The sequence below is a fragment of the Cottoperca gobio genome, chromosome 9 (assembly GCF_900634415.1).
Source record: "Cottoperca gobio chromosome 9, fCotGob3.1, whole genome shotgun sequence".
Lineage (NCBI taxonomy): Eukaryota > Metazoa > Chordata > Actinopteri > Perciformes > Bovichtidae > Cottoperca > Cottoperca gobio.
Window position 1 is genome coordinate 24862633 of NC_041363.1, and position 23259 is coordinate 24885891.

The 23259-nt window shown below is 39.0% G+C and overlaps 1 protein-coding gene and 1 long non-coding RNA gene across 3 annotated transcripts in view; both read right to left on the reverse strand.

Annotated features, from left to right (window-relative positions):
- LOC115013313 (SH2 domain-containing protein 3C-like) overlaps nucleotides 1–14404 on the reverse strand; it is a 61403-nt gene extending 46999 nt beyond the window's left edge. For both annotated transcript variants that reach the window (XM_029439524.1, XM_029439523.1), the window contains exons 1-4: nucleotides 14272–14404; nucleotides 8090–8804; nucleotides 1894–1933; nucleotides 497–625 (exon numbers count right to left, since the gene is read on the reverse strand). In XM_029439524.1, coding sequence (XP_029295384.1) covers nucleotides 497–625; nucleotides 1894–1933; nucleotides 8090–8804; nucleotides 14272–14290 — 903 coding nt within the window. In that variant the 5' untranslated portion in view covers nucleotides 14291–14404. The remainder of the gene's footprint in view (nucleotides 1–496; nucleotides 626–1893; nucleotides 1934–8089; nucleotides 8805–14271) is intronic.
- Nucleotides 14405–15563: 1159 nt separating this feature from the next.
- Nucleotides 15564–17042, reverse strand: LOC115013825 (uncharacterized). Its single transcript, XR_003832827.1, has 3 exons — nucleotides 16938–17042; nucleotides 16624–16666; nucleotides 15564–16376 (listed from the first exon to the last, which is right to left on the reverse strand). It is a non-coding gene; the product is annotated as an uncharacterized LOC115013825 (long non-coding RNA).
- Between the last annotated feature and the right edge of the window lie 6217 nt (nucleotides 17043–23259).

Consider the following 23259-nt stretch of genomic DNA (forward strand, 5'->3'; position numbering starts at 1 on the left):
AAATATACATTTAGATGATAAATGACCTAAATGGCAATTATGTAATTTAACTGTAAAAACATTTTAAAATCCTGACTTTGTATAATTTTCTTACCTTTAAACAAAACAAGGGATGTTTAGGTGTTTTGATAGCTTGTTAGCTAACAAGCTACAACATATACAACAAGAATCAAAGAAGAGCATTTAAAGATTTGCGTTGCAAAACTTGTGTGTGTACTTGTATTACAATGTGGGGACATACAGTAAATCTGAACACTATGAGGACTCACTTTCTATTTGGGGACAAAAACTGGGTCCTCATATTGAAAAAGACTAAAGTTTTAAATTGAGACTTAGGTAAAGCTTTTGGTTCAGATGAGACTATGGGCTAAGGATTAGGCATGTCGTGGTTAAGGTTATGGAAAGCCACCAGGTAATGCATGCAAGTCAATACAATGTCCTCATAAGTGACACACGTGTGTGTGTGTGTGTGTGTGTGTGTTTGTTTGAGGCCAACCTCCCACGGGATACGTCCATGGTACCAGGCGTGGCTCTTCAGGTTGCTGCCGTTTAGCTTCAGCTCCTCCTCCAGCTGCTTCCTCAGTTTCTCCGACGGCGGCACCAACCAGAACTTGTCTTTGGAGAACTTAAAGGGCATTACAGGCGCACAATCAGACACAAAAACCCAACAAAACAAATGCAAAAGAGAACGATAACATCAGTTTTAAAGCATTCATGTGGCATCTTCCGGCTTTGGGTTCAAATCCCATTGCTGCATTTTTGCTGCTTCTTTCCACTTTCCTGCTTAAAATGTTGGTCTTTTGTGAGAACAAGAATTGTGGGTTAATCTAGTCAAAGTGCAGCCTTTTTCAGCTCTGTTTTTGTGTGAATATGTGTGTGCGTCAACAGAAAGGACAGAGGGGGATGTGGTGGGAGGACAGACAGATCTGGTATTCCCACACTGGTATCCACACTGGCGACACTAGGGGCCCGAGACTCAGACCCATGCTGGAGTCTTGGCCCGTCGCCGTGGCAATGTCATTGTGTGATGGGGGTCATCACTCAGTGGTGCTTTGTCTGACGTGTCTTTATACAAATACAAAAAAGATGAAGATACTGTATATCAGGAGTTTACAACAACGACAGGCTGGGAATGCTTTTGTTTTGGGACACACACACACATATACACACACACACACACACACACACACACACACACACACACACACACACACAAACACACACAAGTTAATGTTATTACACTGTTTTATAGGTGACATGTTTTTCTTCTACCTGACACCTCACACCCCTCACTTTTTTGTCGGAATGGTTTGTCCCACTGGACTGTAAATCAAGGGCTGGGCACCGGGCCAGGTCTACTTCAAAACAACATAGGAGAATGTGTGTATATATGTGTGTGTTTGTGTGTTTTGCAGGGGGATAAGACCTGGAGCCCCTAATGAATTGCTTTAATTTCATTAGCTTTATCATTCATTGCCAAGCTTGTCCTTTTCAGACAAGTGTGTTTGTCAAGTATCCAATTATAAATCAATGAACTGGAAATTCTCTCACTCTCTGCTTCCCACCTTTTTCCAGGCAGAGCTGCCGGCCGAATCGAGGCCGACGCGGTTACCAGGGGCATCCGCAGCAGCTTCAAAGTATTTCACTGCAGGGGAACGCATTCCCCGATTCTTTTCTGTCACCCATCCTGATTGAATTAGAGTCTGAGTGCCATGTGTAGAGGATCACAGCAGCAGAGTTTTAATTTAACCTTAACTGAAAATGGTGACACTGCTGGGAAGAGAAAGTGTCTTAACTGACTAGTGGAACAGAAAATCTGCATCACAGCAAAAGGAAGCCACACATAAACAAGAGTGTTAGATACATTTTAAGTCCTGTAAAGAGGAATCTTACCTTCACATACTCTCCACTGCTGTCTGTCACGTCCTGCTGACTGAAAAACAGAAGAAACACATGATAAGTTTAAGTTAAAACATACTTTTACGTTTTTGGCTTTATTATAGGATAGGGGTCTGTTTTTAATTTAGATTGACCCAATATATTTTTAAGAGTTTAGAAAGCTTATGGGTTGTTTAAAGGGAGGACATTTAGGTTGTTTCCAATAGGTAATGGAAATGATATTGCTGCCCCCTTATATTTGATTAGTTCGACTAATTGGTCATTTTGGTATTAGTCGACTAAGATTTTTTTAGTTTTCTTATTTTTTTTATCCTTTTTCAATGCTGAATTACTTATTTCCAAGAAACGTGTGCATATCTCTGATAAACACACTATTTAAATTGGTGCTTTTGCATGATTCTTTCTGGAGAAACTCAGTTTTACAGGTCTGTCGATTAAATCAACTTATCAATTAGATGACAACATCGAATGAGTGTTAATCAACAACAAACACATTTTAGTTGCTAACAAAGAAGTAATGAGCTTCAAAATACCCAGTACTGTTAGTACTGTGAAAGCAGTACTAACAGCAGTTGTAGTAGCAGTATCAATAGTAGTACCGTCAGGCAGAGCATACTGTGTTCTGTATGTCTGTCTGTCCTGTTGCACAACTCTCTGACAGCAGCAGTGTGTTAATGCGACACACCCAGCAACAACTTGCCGCACAACAAACTTCTCCAGGGAGGATGGGGAATATTTCTGCTGCTGTGTCAATCCAGTGATCACGTCAGCTGGCTTCTCACCAGGTTCAAAGGCTCTGGGAGCCACAAAACTCAGCTGCACACACGGCGGAGCACAAACACTATCAACCCATTTTAGAAAAAGGGAAAAACAAACTGCAGTTGCGTAGTTTCTCTCTGACAGCAGTGATGTGTTGTGTCAGGGAAACTGTACGTTGGTAATGTGAAACTTTGCTCTTCCTCAACATGGTGCATATTTCCATGAGTAACGTCAAGGGAGGTGACCTATTGTTCCCAAACACAAACTCTGAGAGTACACACACACAAAAACACACACACAGATGGGAAAACACAAGTAAAACAAATTGAATGAGAAACTCCCTGACAATCAGAAGCTACGTTCACAAACCTTATGTAATCGATTTTATATCCTGAATTGTAGCTGTACAGAGCTAATCGGGTGATATCAGATCTTTTTTTTTTTAATGATTTCATGATTAGAGTAAACACTGGTTTAGGACGTGCATGCACTTTTTTTTTCTCATAACAAGTTTTGTTTTTCTGTGAAACTGATCAAATTGCTGCTTCTCTGGAGAGTCGATGTCAGTGTTAGACAGCATGAGAGGTATAGCGACGATGCGACACCGCACAAGCCTTTCAAATAATTGATTACAAATATTAACAAATTGCAAATCTTAGGCACGTGTCACCTATTGTAAATGATGTATAATAGTAATGAAGGTGTAAATTGTCTGTGCTTAACAGGTGCAACAGGAGAGCGAGGAGACTGTCAATCAAGCATGTCCTGACTTCTAACCTCTAGCAAGTCAAAATAAGTGACACCTGTGTGCAGGTGGAGCTGCAGCTTTAAAAGTACAACCCTGTGAGCCACATGAGAGTTTAAAGACTGAGACGGATTGTTTTTGTTCACATTAGGGCTTTAAGGGTATCAGATTTTCACTACATGATTATCGAGGCCAAAATACTTCATAATTACAATATTACCACGATATCTATTGAATAATAAATACATATTAATAATAATAATGCTATTAGTGGAATTCATCTTTAACTTTGTTTATTTTGCTGGGTTTTTTTGGCAAATGACTTACACTCAAAATCCGAATGTGTGTTGGACGTGTGTAGGAAGATAAAGCGAGAACAGAAAGACACAAAAATGATTTAAGGGGCACTGGATTATAAACCAGATACTATTATGTGTATTATACCATAATATCAATATTTAATTTTTTCAATTGAATGGTTATCATCAATACCGGTATATCACAACACCCATAGTTCGCATGACTGACATTTGTGTCATAAAGGCCTGGATAGATAAGCAGCTCAAATTAATTGGATTAAGTTCACTTTTGAGGTCGAGAAGATTTAGATTTACCCCTAACCCTAACCGATAGCAAGCAATGTGACTGAAAGCAAAAGTGTCCTAAATGGAGGAAAGTCTCAGAGCGTTGTTTTTTTTTAAGTTATATTTTTGGGCTTTTCATGCCTTTATGATAGTGATAGTGCAGCTTGTGAAAGGGGGAGAGAGAGAAGGGGAATGACATACAGCAAATGGCCACAGGTCGGACTTGAACCAGTGGCCGCTGTGGCAAGGACTCAGCCTTTGTATATGGGACGCCTGTGCTACCGGTTGAGCTACTGGGACGCCCTCAGAGTTTTATTTAGCCTCCTTTGTTGGAGTATAAACTGCTCGACAAAAGAGTTTGAAACACAACTCAATGGGACAAATCCATCTTTTGAATAGACTTTATGAACTTATTGGCTCATCAATCCAATCCCTTTAGATTGGAGTGGATCTGAATCACGGGATGGATACACACATTATTATTCATGTATTGAAACTTCCTTGGCCAAAGTCTGGCTCTCCGTGCCCTTCTTATTCTTTTTAGTTTCATGAAGGGCAGATGTAGGTATCAGTGAGACAGCAAACCACAGCCACAGTAAAACTCCCAACTAGTAAACAATACAAGTTTCTAAAGCGTTGTCGTGTTCCACAGAAACTGCTCTGAGAGCCCAGCGAGGAGGAACTCCCTCTGCCTGGGGGCCGCGCTCCCCGAAGCCTCAAATTTTACAGCACTTCCTGCTCCTTTAGCCAGCAACTCTTATACCACTGCAAGAAGCACACTTAACATTCACACACACACACACACACAGACACACGCGCACACACACACACACACACACACACACACACACACACACACACACACACACACACACACACACACACACACTAGCTGTAGTTCAAAGCTCCCATAATAACCATAAACAAATGTGACACCACCTACAAGCGTCCATACAGAGCAGCTCTCCTGAGGTTTACTACAGAGAGACGAACTCAGAGTGGAAAAAGAAACACAAGTCGTTGACTTTTTGTCAAGGTTAATCTTAATAATCACTTCTGCTCTGACGGATTCATTAAGAGGAAATAGTGCCTCTATTACTGTGACAGTGAAATAAGGTCAGGAAACCACGAGTTTGTATATATAATATATAATATATATATACGTTTAACGTTACTGGGTGCAGGTGTCCGCGACAATGCACGCAACATTGTGTCTGCGAACTCTCCTGGACGGGTGAACTAGGGCTTCAGTTGCATGTTGATTCAACCTGTTTGTGTATCGGTTATCGGTGCAGTTGGGCGGCTTGATAGATAGGGTAAAACTATCTAAATTAGCATCTCTAACACCCACTAGAGGTTGCCGCCTAACCATTTTTTCAAAACCTCCCTGCGGTGATCCATCTTACCAATAGAAGATAGCGGTCTACTAGCATACCACCTCAAATCTATATTCCCGATGACAACTAATAACGGCTATTTAATGGGCTGTAATCGGTGCACCTCCCTGTAAACTTTGGATTAGTTTAGGCACCGAAAACTGCTTAGCTATGGTAAAGGAATGACTGTCGTCATTGTTAAAAGAAACTAACAGTGACTGTTGGTACCAGATGGGATGCAAAATGCTGTCTTTGTTTATCCAACGCCCACCCTGTCCTTCCTGGGAGTTTTTGCGGCAGAAATAACTTTATCAATATCTGCATGACCGAAGAGATCCAGTAGAAAAACATGACATGGGTTTCTGTGGCCTTAATATAACAAACTGCTTCTCCTCGATGCTGATGTAAAATATGATGGTTTTCTTTTGCGGTTAGGGTAAAGGTTGATTTTTCTGCCAATTTGGACGTCAATCCAATCAGTTATGAAACATTTTTATTAACAAACCTTTGTGGTACTTTACTTTCACTTTTGTTTGCTCTCCTTGAACTCTGTAGTAGGTTAGGTAGCCTAAGTTCAAATATAAATATCATATGTAATATTCAAGATGCCTGTAAAGGAAAATTTTATTTTAGAAACATATATCCCCTTATACTCTTGGGATGTTTGAAACTTCTGAATCGTCTCTAGAATTTAAAATAAGCATTTAAAGTGCAACAATGCAATACAGTTGACTGTTTACAACCAATCATATACAAAATATGCAAAAATAAAAATGTCAGGCCATATTCAGAAGGCATTTACACACTACACTTTTCAAAAAAGTATTAATTATAGCGAATATTCTTACTGCAAAAAAAATAAATTACTGCAAATCCAATGTACAATCACTCAATCAACCACCTGCTGAGCTGAATCAGATACATCCTGATGCATCACATTGTGTTATTACAACCGCCTTACTCTTTGCTATGTGATGGAGCTCATTTTCCCCAAAGTTTCATAAGTCTTGTAAATGTATTTTTATAATTATGTCTGATATTAGCTAAAGTGCTCTCAATTAATTTACACTTGTATTAGAGTATTATCACAGTGTAGTATAAGTACTTTTACTAAAGTAAAGGATCTGACAGATTAACAGGATAAAAGTAAACAGGCTGCTACATCTCTGACAAAAAAAAGCCTGATCACTTTTCTGACTGAAAGCAGAGCAGGATCACATTTCTGCTCTTATGTAACATATAGTCCGGTCCAGTTTCAGCCTGCTCTCCTCTGAGTACAACACAGACACAGACAGCCTGGTAACCCACTGACTTCAAAGACGATAGTTGCTGTAAATGCGTTTTAAGGCATCAAACTAACCGAACGTGTGTGTGTGATTCTGATCTGCATCAAACACAGACTGACAGACAGTTCAGATATTAAGAAACTTGTAGATGACTCCTGGAGCAGCTTAACAGATGACACATATATCACATTCTTCCTCTAGCAGTGATAAATAGTAGTGACTTTATATAAATAAGTATTAATTTAGTTATTAATATTAGCTCCCTCACCTTCTCTCTCGCTCCCCGCAGCGGACTGACCGACAGTTAACGTCCCCGACTTCACACATCTTCTCCCGCACAGTGAGACCCGCTCTGCCGCTGAGTGTGAACCAGCTGACTAACTGAGCCACCGCGGGCAGGCAGGGACCTACTGCGCATGTCCGCTGCTGTTACAACTACTATGTATTTTAATTTTTATTGATCATCGTGCATATAACTAGGCACTAGGACAGAATACTAGGGCAACTGTTTATTAAAACATTCTTATATTATCATTTATTTTTCTTGTACCATTACGAATTTACTGAATAAGTAATATTTACCAATATTTTAATATTTCTACACTTCACCGCTTCACCCGCGGTGTCTGACGGAGAGATACCGCGGATATAATCACCACAGTCCCCCGCCACAAATACTGACTGACTGTTGTGCAATCACACTACTCATGTGCATTATACACTTTATATTTGTTATTGTTATTACTACCTGCTTGTTCACTTTTATTACTTATTACTATTATTACTTTTGTTCATTTATTATGCTGCTACTCATTTCCACAGTGGATGTTTACTTGTTTTATATTATTACACATGTGTTTACCTTTTTTATTTAATATGTTAGCCTACTTAGCATATTTTATTAAAATGTTGTTAGCGTACTTATTTTATTTTGTCTTTCACCTGCACTGTCCCTTTGCTGTTGTAACACTGTAAATGTCCCTGCTGTGGGACGAATGATGGAATTTCTGTATTAATTGTTTTATTTAATCACATCTATGCATTAGGTTTGTCTTTTATTATTGTATTTAGTTATTTTTATTGTTTTTTTTATCTTTATTGTTAATATTTCTAAATGTTTTTTTCTCCAAAGAAATCTGCCAGAGTGATCAGATTTAATATTCTACCGATACAAAAAAAATTGTTTCAAAAGTCTTCTGAAATCTGAAAGAATCTTTTTTCTTCATCATAATCTGCTTTATTCTGATTTGTATCAAGATAATGATATTATTCAGACAGGTTGATATAATCTCACTGCAATGGCAGATTGCTTTAAACCTTATATCCTTCGAATATAAGGATTTTTAGGGTAGGTTGAAAAAACAAACCACACAGACTATTTTTGTAATTGTCACTTCATCTTTCTGAAAAATAAATATATAAATAAATCCACTTTCTCACCTGTCAACACGTTCCACCCCCTGAAAGCTGTTCACAGTCTTCGTGGTTTCCTGTGTACTTGTGACCCCTCGCTGTCTCTCTGTTTGGTCGCACACGTGGCTGCGAGTTGCTTCTGCTATCGGGTCCATTGGCACGTAAACATCTTGCGCCAAAGCCGCTTTAGGGCCATTAGTTGCCATGTTTGAAGGCTCTCTTACAGCTTGACCAGTTTCTAAAGCATACCTGCTCCTTGACAATGACCCTTGGCTCTTAATGGGGCCCACTAAAGGATCATTGAAGCAGCTTTCAGGTGCTGAGGTCAAAGGTGAAGCCCAGCTGGGTGTTGGGGTGGCGGGCAGCGGCCGATCCAGGCTAGTCAAACTGAGGCTTGACAGGGCACTGAGCAGAGGGGAGTCTCGGACATGTTCCCCCGCCTTCCACTGGCTCTGCCCTCCACTCACCCCCTCCTCCTCTTTTTTGTTTTTCTCCTTCAGCCCCCTGTAGCTGTTTTTTTGTTTCTGGCTGCGGGGCACAGTGCCCACATGTGTGTACATCTCGCTGGAGCGGGCATAGCAGGGGCTGCGGAGGCAGTCCTCCATGTCATCCACCGATTGTTCCCCCGCTGCTGATTTGTCACCACTCCGGCTCCCATCATGCTCTGGGGCTGCCTTGATGTTGGCCTTTGCAGACGGGTGGAAGTTGGAGAGATTGGTGATGCTCCCAAACCATTTGAAACCTGGAGAGTAGAAGGACGTTAACAAAGGTTGACAGAAATATTCTTCTGCCAACATCATTTAACTATTTATAGCTACTTAAAACAAATACCAAATAGAGTGCTGCAGGGATGACATATTTTGTAGACCAACCCAGAAGTTAACATTGCAATGCAGAAAATAAGCTCTGTAGCAAACAAGTTTTGTTCAACAAGATAATCTTGACAACTGAACACCACTTTTATGTTTTTTAAAGCGTAAATGCATTCGCCAGAGGAAAAAAGCTATACTATGATAAATGAACTACACCACGGGTCGCATAACTTCACGTTGCCACCACTAAGATAAAAGCGTAGGCCTACTTGTATTCAGCGTGAAACGGAAAGCGGAAACGTTTAGTAGTCTAATTTATCCACTTGTTAGCAACCGCCTTTTTTAAGACACTTAAGCTTTATAATTCTCAAGTGGGGTATTTCTGACGTAATTTATGTTGTAGAACAGATATGTCAAACTCAAGGCCTTTAGGTACAATACATTTCAGTCATTTTAACCAAAAACCTATTCAGAAAACCCATGGACTTCGAGACAAGGGAACCGGAAGTGAATGATAACTAATTTCTTGGTTGAAAACTCCTTCCCGCAGCACTCTATATGGATCAAACAAATAATTACACTATTATTGTTATAATAAATGAAAGATATAATTTCGGTCAATGAGTTAGCTATGGAGATATTTCACTTTAAACTCAACTGTTGGACATAATGGTCCCCAAATGATCAAATCTGTCTTTAGATATTACAGGCAGCATGATTGCAATACAACATCCAAGCAAAAGATGCACAAATGCCTTGGTTTTGACTTGGATGATGAAAGAAATGGTGGGACCAGTGGAAAATGTAGTAGGCTAACGTACAGACACATGAAAATGGGAAAGTGGATCTGTAACAGAGAGAACTGGAGTCTGTGGTAAGGTTTCAGATCAGTCGGCAGGTGAACATTCACACAAATACATTCACACAAACACGTTCACGCACAGTGGAGGTTGCTACAGTAGCTAGCTTACTGCTATCACCTTTTTACAGTTGGTTCATTGGCTGTGGGGAGAATTAACGTGGACTTTCTCAAACCAGCCGTCAAATTTGCTCTGCATTTAGTCTGAACACACCATAATAACTTTTATGATCTTCTGGCGTACAAGCTGGAGACTATGGTTACTTACGTCACCGACAAGCTGATGGATTACTGTAGAAGCGTGGAGCTGAGCCTGAGCTCGTCCTGCATGTAGCCTATAGCAGTTAAGTTATGGAAATACCAATTTTTTATTGCACTTCTAATAATGTATTTTTTACTTTCTCTTTTTCTCTATTCTAATGATGTTTCTGTGCTGCTGCAACACCTGAATTTCCCCTTTGGGCATCAATAATGGATAATCTTAAAGGAAAATTTGCTACATTTTATATTGATGTCTAATCAGTGTTGATGGTAAATGTAGTCAACTGAAGCAATAAATTCATTAGTGCGAGCTATATTGACTGAGAAAGCTGAGTTCCCCTCCTGCAAAATCTGTTGTACTTCTTGCATCCAGACAGAAGTGACAGTTACGTAGTTTGAGGCAAGAAAGAACTACAAACTACTTCAGGTAGGATTTCTCTTTCTAGAAAGCCTGGGGGCATGTTCTTGGTGCACTTCCGGCATGGCCCCACGAGCAGGAGAACTCGGCTTTCTCAGTCATTATAGCAGCCACTAAGGAATTTTTAGTGTGGCTGTAGAACTTGCGTTTACTTCCTTAAATATATCAGACAGGCTTTCTCAAACTTTTATGACCTCTGGCCATGCAGGTCTCCAAATTCTTTCACTTGTAATTTGACTTTCTTTGGCATTCTTTTGTATTCTGTTTCTAAGGGCATGGAGGATTCAAATGGCTAATAAAGACATGATGTTGTATCTTTACCTTCATTAAAACTTTGACTCTTAGTTATAAAAGGCTAACTACTTGTGATACGTATGTATATCCGGCTGCACTACAGGGTTTGACCTTAATGTTGAGACATTCTAATCTACTGAATGAGGACAGGGAGGAAATGACTTACTGTTTTTTCAAAATATGACATGTTGCATTCAAAAACTCCGGAAGATGCAACCTGTGACTGTTAAGCTTGTTATCTGAGCAAGACTCTGACATGGTATATCCATTATTACATCCACCTTCTTATTCCTGCTCAGGGTCATGGTCTCAGTCAGGTCACACATTATTGTAGTGTTGTTGTAATGTAAGGTGTAGTCGAACATTTGGAAGACAATTAAAGAATAATGTTGGACCAGTGGGACCAACAGCTGCAAACATTTAATTTTCACTTTCTCCTGTGAAACACAAATTAAAATGTTTTCTTTGACCTGAAGTCATCTGAGGAATGTTGCTGTACCCTCATAGGCTGTAACTCTCATTGTTTCTATTCTAAACTGCAGCCCCTCGAGCCCTCAGCAGTGTTTGATTATGTTTCTGCCCCGGGGACCTATTAGACTCCGACAGATATTTATTTCCTCAGCTAAATATAGTCCAATGATTTTCAGAATGAGAGAGAAGGGAAATGATGTCTCTCACTGAATGTTTTCTTCAACTTACAGAAAGTACAAGAAGGAAAGTTTGAAAATAACATATATATTTCTACCACAAATCCAAGAAGCAAGACGTCTTTATGCAAAGCTAAGCTTAGTGTCTGCTGGTTGTAGCTTCATATGTAATGGACAAATATGAGAGTGGTATCTGTAATCTCATCTAACTCTCTGCCAGAAAGCAAATAAGCACATTCCCCAAAATGTTACCAGAGTTTCAGATATTTTATACAACAGTTCAATCGGATTTGGGGTTTGAACAAACTCGGAACAAAATTCAGCTGGCTAGTCTAAAAAAGGTTATAATTGATTTGTTTTGGAAGTTTTTTCCACTTTTGATGGAGCAAGGCTGGCCGTTTCCCCTGCTTCTCGTAATTGTGCTAAGCTAAGCTAAACCCGTTCTGGAATCTGTCTCTGTACTGGACTCACAGAAGCTAAACTAATATCCACCTGACTCTGGAGAGGACAACATGCAGCAGGATTTCCCAAAATGTTGATCTGGTTTTCTTTTTTTATTCATACACATATCCAAACAAAATAGCATCAGCAGTTATGATGCAGACACATTTTTGTCACTTTTTAATGAAAATGTAAAAGTAAAGACATCGACGTGGCGCTAAAATGTAAACTGTCAGTGAGTTTAGATGCCTCATGGGTGAAATTCAGCTGTAGTGAACAACTATGGAGTCAAACAGCAGAAGAAGAGAAGCACAGTGAGCTGTTGTTCTTTCAGAAGACTTTCACTGTCTTTTCTTAAACTCTGCTCTCAGCCGATCGCTGTCCATTCAAACTGCACAAAGACACGTCTATGCTTCATTTACAATGCACCAAAAACTGTTTGTGAGTGGAACAAAGAGCCAACACACACAAACACACACACACACACACACACACACACACACACACACATACTCACAGTGAAACAAGTGTCAATACATCACTTTCCTTTATAGGATTACACACATGAACATGTATCAGTCTCCTTTCCCTGAATCATAACACGTCTCTGTCTCTACTAGAATGTATTTTCCAGAGTTGGAAAGTAACTAAGTCCATTTACTTAAGTACTGTACTTAAACTTATACAGTTTTAAGGTACTTGCGCTTTATATTATAGTGTTTTCATTGTATGCTACTTTAAAGTTCTTCTCTACTACACTTCATTGGGAATTATTGTACTTTTTACATTTAAAATACATTGTTGATTGATTAACCCAGTCCCAGCCTTTTTGACTTTTTGACTATGTCAGATGTCTTTAAGTTGTTAGCAGCAGTGGAAGAAGTATTTAAATCTTTTACTTTTTAAGAGTGTGTAGGATTTAGGGGATTTATTGGCAGAAATGGAATATAATACTCAAAAATATGTTCTCATTAGTACTAACTATGTTAGTTCAAGTGTATGTATTATTACCTAGATGTACTTAAAGGTTCAGTTAGTCATTTTATTTAAAATAACTTTTGAAACTGTCACTATATCTTTTAGTCTATAGACTGTAGACAGTAGTGTATGAGACAGATAATGTGTGAAAACACTTTTTTTCTCTGCCTCCTCCCAGTGCTCATAATGACATTTGCCCAGCTTCTTCTGCGCCCGAAGGAAAACAACCAATCAGAGCTGAGGAGTCTCTAAAGCAGTGTCAATCAATGCTCATAAATTCCTATCAAGCTGTCAAACTGAAATGACCCGGTCGCCATGTTGAAAACAGTCGAGCCAAAACCAAGCACCGCCCATGAGCCGGATCAAACCTTCTCCTTTTATAGTTAAACATTGCACTAATGTTTGTTTCTAAAAACATTTGAGGCAGAAATAGGCAATGCAGTAACAGAATCATGATTCACATTTGATCAGCGCTGCCCAGTTTGATCAGAGTTCACAAGTGGTGATTGACACTAAACTAGAGACTCCTCGGCTATGAGTCATGGTTTTTCCTTTGGCCGCGCTGGAATCGCAAAGAACAAGATTATTTTCACAAATGATCAGTGTCATGCACTACTGTCAGGATAAAGTAAAGTTTCAGCAAATATGATAGTTCCTTTTATAAAAGTTACTTTAACCCTAACCCAACTGAACCTTTACAGTAAGACAAATACAGGTTCTGTAGTAATATGTTCCCTGTGACTGTCATCTTTATAAATACTGACGCATCAGTTTTAGAGTAGCAGTTTACTTGTGTAGCTGCTCAAGGTGGAGCTAGTTTTATATAACTGTTGGTGATTTAGTCCAGTGGTTCCTAACCTAGGGGTCGGGCCTCTCCAAAGGGTCACCAGATAAATCTGAGGGGTCGTCGGATGGTTAATGGGACAGGAAAGAGAGAAAAAGAAGTTGAAACCATACTAGAAGTTTATGAGGAACTGCTAACAACTAAGAGACATCTGGAATGTGACAAGTAGACCCAAACTAAACAGTGTTATGTAAGAGTTCACAAAGGAAAGATGTTTAATGGTTAATCCTTCACAATGCATTGTGCTTCATACACTTATCATATATTTTTAAAATAACTAGTGACTACTGCTGTAAAATAACTCAAATAAAATATAAACTTTGATAATTTCAGTACATTTTGTTGCTAATACTTTTGCTTAAGTAGAATGTTGAATGAGGGGACTTGTAATGGAGTATTGTGTACATTACAATATTGGTACTTTTACTTGAAAAAAACCTTAAGTACTGCCTTTAAAATAAAGTTGTTTTGTCATAAGGACTTAATTTACCGTCTATTAATTGCACCATATTCTATAATTATGTATAATATATATGTCCTTTAAGATGGGGACTTCATCTTTTTAGAGTTTTTACAACGATGTCAGGTTTCTCTAATGATACTTTGGGGAAATGAACCCCTCAAATATTGCACGATAAAGTAAAGTATAACTTACTCAGTTTTCTTTTGTTCATGGTTCAGACGTTGACTGATATATTCACTGATATAAAAACACTTTCTGCCACGTTGCTGCAGTGCGATAATCAGCCGTGTGCTCTTTACTCAACAGAGACTCTGCTTCCTGTCCTCTGAACACAGCGGAAGTGTCGGGGAAACATTTCACAGCAGTTTCATGTTATGTTGATGCAATCAAGTGACATGTCACTTTCTGACTTTACACCGGAAATGTGTCAGTTGGGAGAGAGTCACTGTGGATGCTTTTGACAGAAAAGGCCATTTTTGAAAATGATCAAACTTTCAAAAAGAAGAAAAGAAAATTGAAATTCAACTGAAGTCAAAACACATGGAGATCAATGCTGTGGCAGTACAGGGCTGTTTTACAAATACTGAGATCATGAATCCAAAATATTTATCACACACCAAAATATAAATATATATTTTTCATTGTTCATGTAATTAGATTGTATCCTCCAACAGCTCTTATCACACTGTATAAAAAACCTCTGGTGAAATAATGATTCTTTTAACTCGTTTTTTTAATCATAAAAGTAGTAAAACTGAATTATAGTCGGGAAAAAAACACATTTCCAAAATAAATATTCTGCGTCTGTTCTGATAGCTGGAGTTAACTTTGCAGATTGAGACTCTCCTTTAATTTTATGAATACTTAAATAATTTGTTGTAATTTGTAAGATGTTGTAAGGACATTTCTTCAGCTTGAAGAGCCTCATGTGATCCTTTAGCTGATCTGAGATCAGGATATAGGAGGGGTTTTCACCAACATGACACATTATTTATACTTATATCAGTGAGATGATGTAATCAGTTATGACACAAACATACTGATAACACATCGATCATTTAACTATATGAAAGCAGGTTTCACCTCTTGTACTTGTTTTCCCTTTTTTACTTATATTCATAATATTTCCTCCTGGTAGATGGTGTTGTGTCTTTCTAATCAAGTCAAGTTATAATTGCTGTGATGATTAATCATTAATTGCTGGTTTGCATTTTTAGAAATGTCTGTTTAATAAAGTTGACATTTTAGCACAACTTGCGCTAGTGAACGCAAAACTATTTGTATAAAATATACTACTTCTCCAAAGTACAGGACAAGACATGTATCACGTATCATTTTATGAAACGATAGACATCTTTTGTCTTTGTTCAGACTTCATAGAGAAAAATCCTGTTTTTAACTCGCTCCAGACACTTCCTCCATTTTGTCTTTACAGCTGCAAGAAAACAATCCAATAACTCTTGTTATTTATACATGTTTTTATTTGACATTTTTTAACCCTTGAAAAATCAATATCTGTTTTTCTTGAGAGCCCAAAGAATAAGAAAATCAGAAATCAGAAACTAAGATGAAATCAGCCTTCAGCGTAAAAGGAGAACTAAGGAAATGAGGACAAGCAAGCCAAAAGAAGACACAGCAGTATTTCCTAAACAAAAACTACACATTAGAACAATTTCACTTCCTGTTTTTGTTCTTAAAATCATTGGGTGGAGCTCTCAACTTCATGTTCAGCTTACTGCTATGTCTCCTGCATGTTAAAAATCACTTTACAGGATCCCCATTGACTGAAGATGAAGGGTCTTTTAGTCATTTTAAAAGAGAGAGGATCCTGTCTGTAAAATAATCTGTACTATTTCTATTTAATGAAACAGGGTATTTATAATCAGTGTATTGTAGGTTTTTATGTATTGACAAACAAGTGTTCTCTCTGGGAATAAAATGTTCTCTAAAACCTGCATCTGTAATGTTTTTTTGCAATTTGTTAACTATAAAATGTAAAGAAAAAATAAAACCTTTAACTCCATCAGTCATGTTTTTAATAAAGTCAGTGTCAGACAATGAGACTGCTCATGAGAAGCCCAACAAAAGTAAAATATTGAATCTGTATGCGGATGTGGATGTATTGTGATTATGTGAGAGTATTCTGATTTTCAAAAGAAGAACAAACCAGAGAGTTTCCCTGCCTGTTTTTTGGCTGTCACATTAAAGAATAAATCAGGCTGAACGTGAGCAGGCTCCCCCTTGACGGACAGAAAGCATGTAACCACAGCAGGGGGGCATTCATGGTCCTCCAGGCTCTGTGGGTGGAGGCACAGAGCTGTCAAGATCTTGCAACATTTCCTGCCAACATGTCCCCAAAACAAACTGAGCAGATTTGTGCCGTCAACTAAACCAAACCGTCATGTGAACTTAATTTTGCGTGTAGTTTCAAAACGTCATTCTCAGGACAGCATCATGACAGTCATGAAAGATGCAAACAAACAATGAACAATAAAGAAATAACTGTTTTAAAGCTTGCAGCAGCTGATACAGAACACATCTTACCAACCACAGATGTGACCACGTCATCATCCTCTTCTTTATGTACCTTAATAGGAGAAAAAACAAGTTGTGTTAGAAAATCCCAATTTAAAGGCATCATGCCGCCAAATATCAAAAACATCTGAGCCATCAAAGCAGTTACAGCCTTGGAAGTTTATCGTCCAATTAATTGAATATTTTTTTTAAGATGAGTGTAAGTTTTGTTTCTAGCACATGACTTCAAATATTAAAGCAAGAAAAATACACCTGTAATTATTCGGCTGACCACAATCCCCTCAAATTTGTACTTAAATACTTGAGTAAATGTACTTAGTTACTTCCCAGCAACGCCTGTTTCTGGTGCAGAACTGTCAGCTGGTCGTGGTGACTGACTTTCTGTCTGCAACATATAACAGTTGTGATGTTGTCTGGACAGAGGCGACTCACAGTCGCGTCACATGAATAAAGACTGTTTGTACCAAACAATTCGTGTTACTGTATTCAACACTACTCTCTACTTTTCACATTAAAAGTCTAAGAACACAACCCTTCCTGATCCAACTCCATGTCACCTTTTATTTATTTTAATGAAACTTTATCAGTGATGATTCATCATGTGACTCTTTACTACGGGTATTACTTTCAAGTAAAAGTCCTGCATTCAAAATCATACATCAAATCAATATATATTGAATCAAAAATATTCTTTAAGTGTAAAAGTACTCATTTTGCAGAATGGCCCATTTCAGATTAATATATTATATTATTAAATTACTTAATATTATTGATGCATTAATGTTTTCATCACTTTAATGTTGCAGCTGGTGAAGCTGGAGCTCATTTAATTTATTTATGTACTGCTGGGTAGTTTAACCTATAATTATATATCATGATTTATTAGTTTGATTTATATTTTGTATTAATAATCTGAATCTGCAGAGCAGTTTATGTCACATAAATGTAGTGGAGTAAAAAGCACAATATTTCCCTCTCAGATATAATGGAGTAGAAGTATAAAGTAGCATAAAATTAAAATAAAATACTAAGTACAAGTACCTTAAATTGCGCTTAAGTAAATGTACTTAGTTAAATTCCACCACTGGGAATGTGTTCCTGTATGTTTTTGCTGTTGAACAACACCTTCACAGCAAAAACATTTCATGTTTTTATTCCAATATCAGATTTTAAAACAAATATTTGGATCCTTTTTGACTGAGATTAATAGTATCCTGGATGCTACGGCTCTGCGTCTGAACACCAGGTGGTAGCAGAAGTCTTAATAAAGCAGAGAGACACTGAGAGAATCAAAGTTACAGTCTTTTTAGTACCGAATTCCATCTCTGTGTTTCCAAAGACATTGTTTAACTGTGAATTTTGTAATACAAAGACTGTAACTTAAGTAGATATGCACTATATTCGTCAAAGCCCATCTCTTACATCGGTCACACTAGTCACAACTACTTGTGACTAGTGTGGCCAGGAAGAGTGACCATTAATGCTTTCATTGTACGTGTACACATGTGAGTATTGTATTGTGTAACACAGGGTTGAAATATGTAATCTAAATCTGCAAAAACTCCAGCCATCATATAAATGTGCTGGGGTAAACAATTCAAATACTTCTGACATGTGGTGGTGGAGGAAAGAAGAAAGTCTAACAAAGGTTAAAGAACTTTAAAGTTTAGAGTTTCTATGTTCCTGTAGTTCACTACTTTATCTGTTCAGCTGTAAACTGTTAAATATATTTTAACAGACAAATATTGGAGGAACTTTTCATCTAAAAGTACTGTACAGAAGTACAGTATCTGTATTTATTTTATTTTACAAAGCAGATTAAGAAAACATTCATGTGATTTTTAAATTTCTTGATTCTGTCAATGATGAAAGTATTTCAAATGTTGCCTTGACCCTGCTGGAGCCAGAATGTCTGATGACAGGATTCATAGAAATTAACACATACATTCATTGATTCATACATTCATTTCATTCTCAGAGGGAATCTGCAGTGAGAGAATAAGGAACATAAGAAAAAGGATAAAGCAGACATAAAAAGCAGCAGAATAACAGAATAAAAACATCTAATGTTAAGATTTAGGATTTACAGAGCTGGTGAACAGTCACATTCTGTGTTTGGTGACACCAAAGCGGAGATGCTGTGAAAGCAGACGTATTGAACCAGGATCAATTTGATCCCTCATGTTTTGCATAATGAGATTAGTGGAAGAAATAAATCTGGTGTCATTTAATCTGCTCCCGACTCATTGAATCTCATTGGTCCTAAAACAAGTAAAAATAAAGCCTGTATGGTGATGTTCCTGTTTCTTGACACTTCAGTTTTCTGAAGGATAAAGTTGTCTCAGAATCTGATCCTGGAGCAGCAGGGCAGGTCCGTCCACCTACTGTCCTGTCTGCTGCAAACCAAACCTGCAGTCAGTATATACAGTAACCTTTATTCATTTCATTCAGCTCACAGTTAATGTAAAATGAGTCCAGAAGGACGATCAGTTTAAACCTGTAAAATCACAATCAATCAGGAGATCAATAAGAGGAAATGAAGAGAGATGTGATTTAAACTGTTGTTTTCTTGTGATACCTGCAAGCAGTGGTGGGAGAAGTACTCAGGTATTTTACTTAAGTGAAAGTAGCAATACCACAGTGGGCTGTAAGTCAAAAAAGCAAAAAACATCTGTGATTCCACTATTGTGCCTAAAGCCCCACAGTATTGCCCTACAACCGCCCATAACATGCAACCTTGTTTAAAATTTCAGAAAACTTGTAAAAATAATTGCATTAATGTTAGTAATCAACGGGGGGTATATCATGGCGTTATCTATTCGTAAAACTGTTCACCCTATTCAATAAATCAATCAAATTTTATTTATATAGCCCAATATCACAAATACACATTTGTCTAAGTGGGCTTTACAGACTGTACAGCACACGACACCCTCTGTCCTTAGACCCTCGCACCACACAAGTTAATACTCCCTAAAATAATCCTTCTTCCAGGATGGACAGATGTGCAATAGATATTGTGTGTACAGAATAGACAACATAGTATAAATACAACATAGACAATCCATGTGACAAAAATGTGAGCCAGCCCTAACTATAAGCTTTATCAAAAAGGAAAGTCTTTAGCCTGCTCTTAAATGTGGAGAGGGTGTCTGCCTCCTGAACACAAACTGGGGGCTGGTTTCACTGGAGAGGAGCTTGATAGCTGAAGCCTCTGCCTCCCATTGTGCTCTTAGAGACTCTAGGAACTACAAGTAACCCTGCAGTCTGGGAGAGCATTGCTTTAGTTGGTTTATAAGGTACTAGGATCTCTTTAAGATATGCTGGAGCCTGACCATTAATTGCTTTGTAAGTCAGGAGAAGGATATTAAATGTACATTTTACCGGGAGCCAGTGCAGAGCAGCTAATACAGGAGTAATATGATCTTGTTTCCTAGTTCTTGTCAATACACGTGTTGCAATGTCTCGCAAAATACAATACATATGTTCAATTAGGTTTTTATTTTTCCACTTCAGTAGCACTTACATACACCAAACATTCCAGTTTCATTCCTGTCTATAATATAAATGTGTTTACAGAGGGGATGGCTCATATCATCCCTATCCTGATTTATATAACATTTAATTCTGATAACATGGTGAAACCTTTTCTTTTTTTTTTTAAATCGCCGTTGATAGTATTTTCTGATTTATGGAGTGATACAAAGAGATATCCAGTATTCCTTCTGTAAAAACCTTTGACTATAATATGTCAACAAAATTAAACAAATTTTGAACCTGACTGACAATGTTTAGATTTGTGTTTCGGAAATGTATGCAAAAGAACACATACGATAATGCCTAAGTTGCATATTTAAACAACATTTGTAATACAAAAAATAAATGTCTTAATTTAAGAAATCTACCCTATTCACCTATAGTGTCTCTCCTTAGTATATTCTTCACAGCTGGAAAATATGCATATTTCTCTTGGTTTACACTTAAACCAAAAGGAATAACAAAACACCTACAATTTCAGTGGCAGATACACTGAATAAAACCATGAAATTAATTTGTGCTGGAGAGCTGAAACCATCAGAGGGGACTTCACTGCTTTAGGACTAGAATGTGTTCAGGAGAGAAGTCACCGGAAAGTCTCAAAACTTGGACACGTCCCTGAAAGTATTTTGTGATCGCTAGAGGGGATAGCTTTCTTCTCTGAACCATCTGCCGGTAAAGAAACATGACGTCTGACATGTTGTCAAGGTCTCTTTTAGCACAAATAAACAAGAATATGAGGACATCTGGTTGATGAAATTAAAATGCGTCACTCTAACTAACGGTACCATCTGGCCCATTGAGCTGTAAACTCGCTAATTTATGTTTTTTCTCACTACGCTCAAAGTGAATAAATGCTAAATCACTGCACATTAGTTAGATACACGACACTCTCCTGCAGTTTGATTCTGAATGAAACGCAGGATCAGATCCTGATCACAGAAGATTACGGGGTGAAAATAGTATTATTCATAGCCAGGTTCCATCCTGATCCACTCGCTCCCCTTTTAACTTATAAACACTGCAGCTAGAATATTAACCCAAACCAGGAAGGGAGACCACATTATTCTCGTTCTTGTAGGGGCACTCACTGACACACCGATTTTATACGTCAAAGTCAATTTACAAGTCGCAGGGAGCTCTTCGCAGCGGGTGAAGCAGTTGTAAAATGTCTTCTGTGGCTCAGGAGGAGCTTTGTCAAGTCTGAGTAAATAACTCCAATGAGTATATCAAAGACTACAAATCTGTATCTGTGTTACAAACGGGAGGGGTGGGCAGTGGTGTAAAGTAACTAAATACATTTACTCAAGTACTGTACTTAAAGTCCACCTCCAGACAGATACGTTTTTAAGTATGTCACGAACCACGGAACGAAAAAACACAGGATCCAAAATACGCAACTCAAACAGCGACGTTCAAACAAAAAGATCTTTTAATCCAAAATCCCATGAACAAGAAACATACACTTGATTAAGTTTACAAGACAAACTGGCACAAGACAAGGGGAGACAGGACTATTTATACATGAGGTAAGGGGACACAGGTGACAACAATCAGGGGCGGGGCAGACGATCACAGAAGCGGGAAAACACACAAGACAGGAAGTTAAGTGATCTGGAACGAGAGGGAAAGGCGAGTTTCAAAACAAAAAAGGAAGTGCAAGACGACACTAGACAAGCGTGACTAACTTAACATAACCTGACCTGAGAGGTATTACACACTGAACATGAACTAAACTATAACATAAATACATGACATGACCCCCCCTTTTAGGGCCAACTCCTGACGGCCCAGGGACTTCAGGGTGCTGGAGGTAGAAGTCTTGGATGAGTCTTGTCCATGATGAAGCAGGACAGAACCCACTAGCGTTCCTCTGCGCCATAACCTTCCCAATCGACAAGGAACTGTCGACCTCGACCCCGGTTGCGGACGGCAAGAAGAAGCTTCTTGACCGTGTATACCGGACCGCCTTCGATGAACCGAGGGGGAGGAGGCTAGGAAGGGGGCACAAGGGAACTGTCCTCGACTGGCTTGACTTGGCGATGTGGAATGTCGGGTGGACCTTCATTGACCTGGGGAGTCTTAGACGAACAGAGACCGGATTCATTATTTTCAAAATTAGAAAAGGACCCACAAACCTGGGGGCCAACTTCCGGGAATGGACGTGGAGAGGTAGGTCCTTTGTGGCAAGCCACACCCTCTGGCCTGGTAGAGTGGTGCTGGTCTGCGGTGGCGATCCACTGACTTTTTCATCCGGGCTGCGCTTCGGAGGAGAGCCTGCCGAGCTCCGGCCCAGATCCGGCGACAGCGCTTGATCATGGCGTGAGCCAATGGGACCGCAACCTCCATCTCGTTGGATGGGAATAGAGGCGGCTGGTACCCATTGGCGCAATGGAAAGGGGAAAGACCGGTGGCGGACATAGGCAAGGTGTTGTAGGCGTATTCCACCCAGGTGAGGTAGTCACTCCAGGTGACCTGGTTTTGGGACACGAGGTAACGAAGGAGTGTCTCGAGTTCCTGGTTGATGCGCTCTGTTTGACCATTAGATTGTGGATCGTATCCTGAAGACAGGCTGACTGTGGCACCAAGGAGATGGCAGAATTCCTTCCAGAAACGTGAAATGAACTGTGGTACTGGTCTGATACAATGTCCCTGGGAAAGCTATGAATACGAAAAACATGACCTCTGCCGTTACCTTGGCAGAGGGAAGCTTGGTTAGGGCAATGAAATGTGCCATTTCACCGTCCGAATGGTCGTGTTACCTTTTGAAGGTGGTAAGCCGGTCACAAAGTCAATGGAGATGTGGGACCACGGGCGTTGAGGAACTGGAAGCGGATGGAGCAGACCCATCTGAGCCCTGGATGATGTTTTATTCCGGGTGCAGACAGGACAGGTCGCCACGTACTCTGATACCTCCGACTTCATGGATTGCCACTAAAACCGCTGCTTCAGCACGAACATGGTTCGCGTAACCCCGGGATGGCATGATAGCAAGGACGTGTGAGCTCAGTGAATTACCTTGGATCGTAGTGCCACTGGCACAAACGGTTGTCTGGACAACCACTAGGTGCTGAACTCACATTAGCCTGCTTAACATCCTCTTCTATC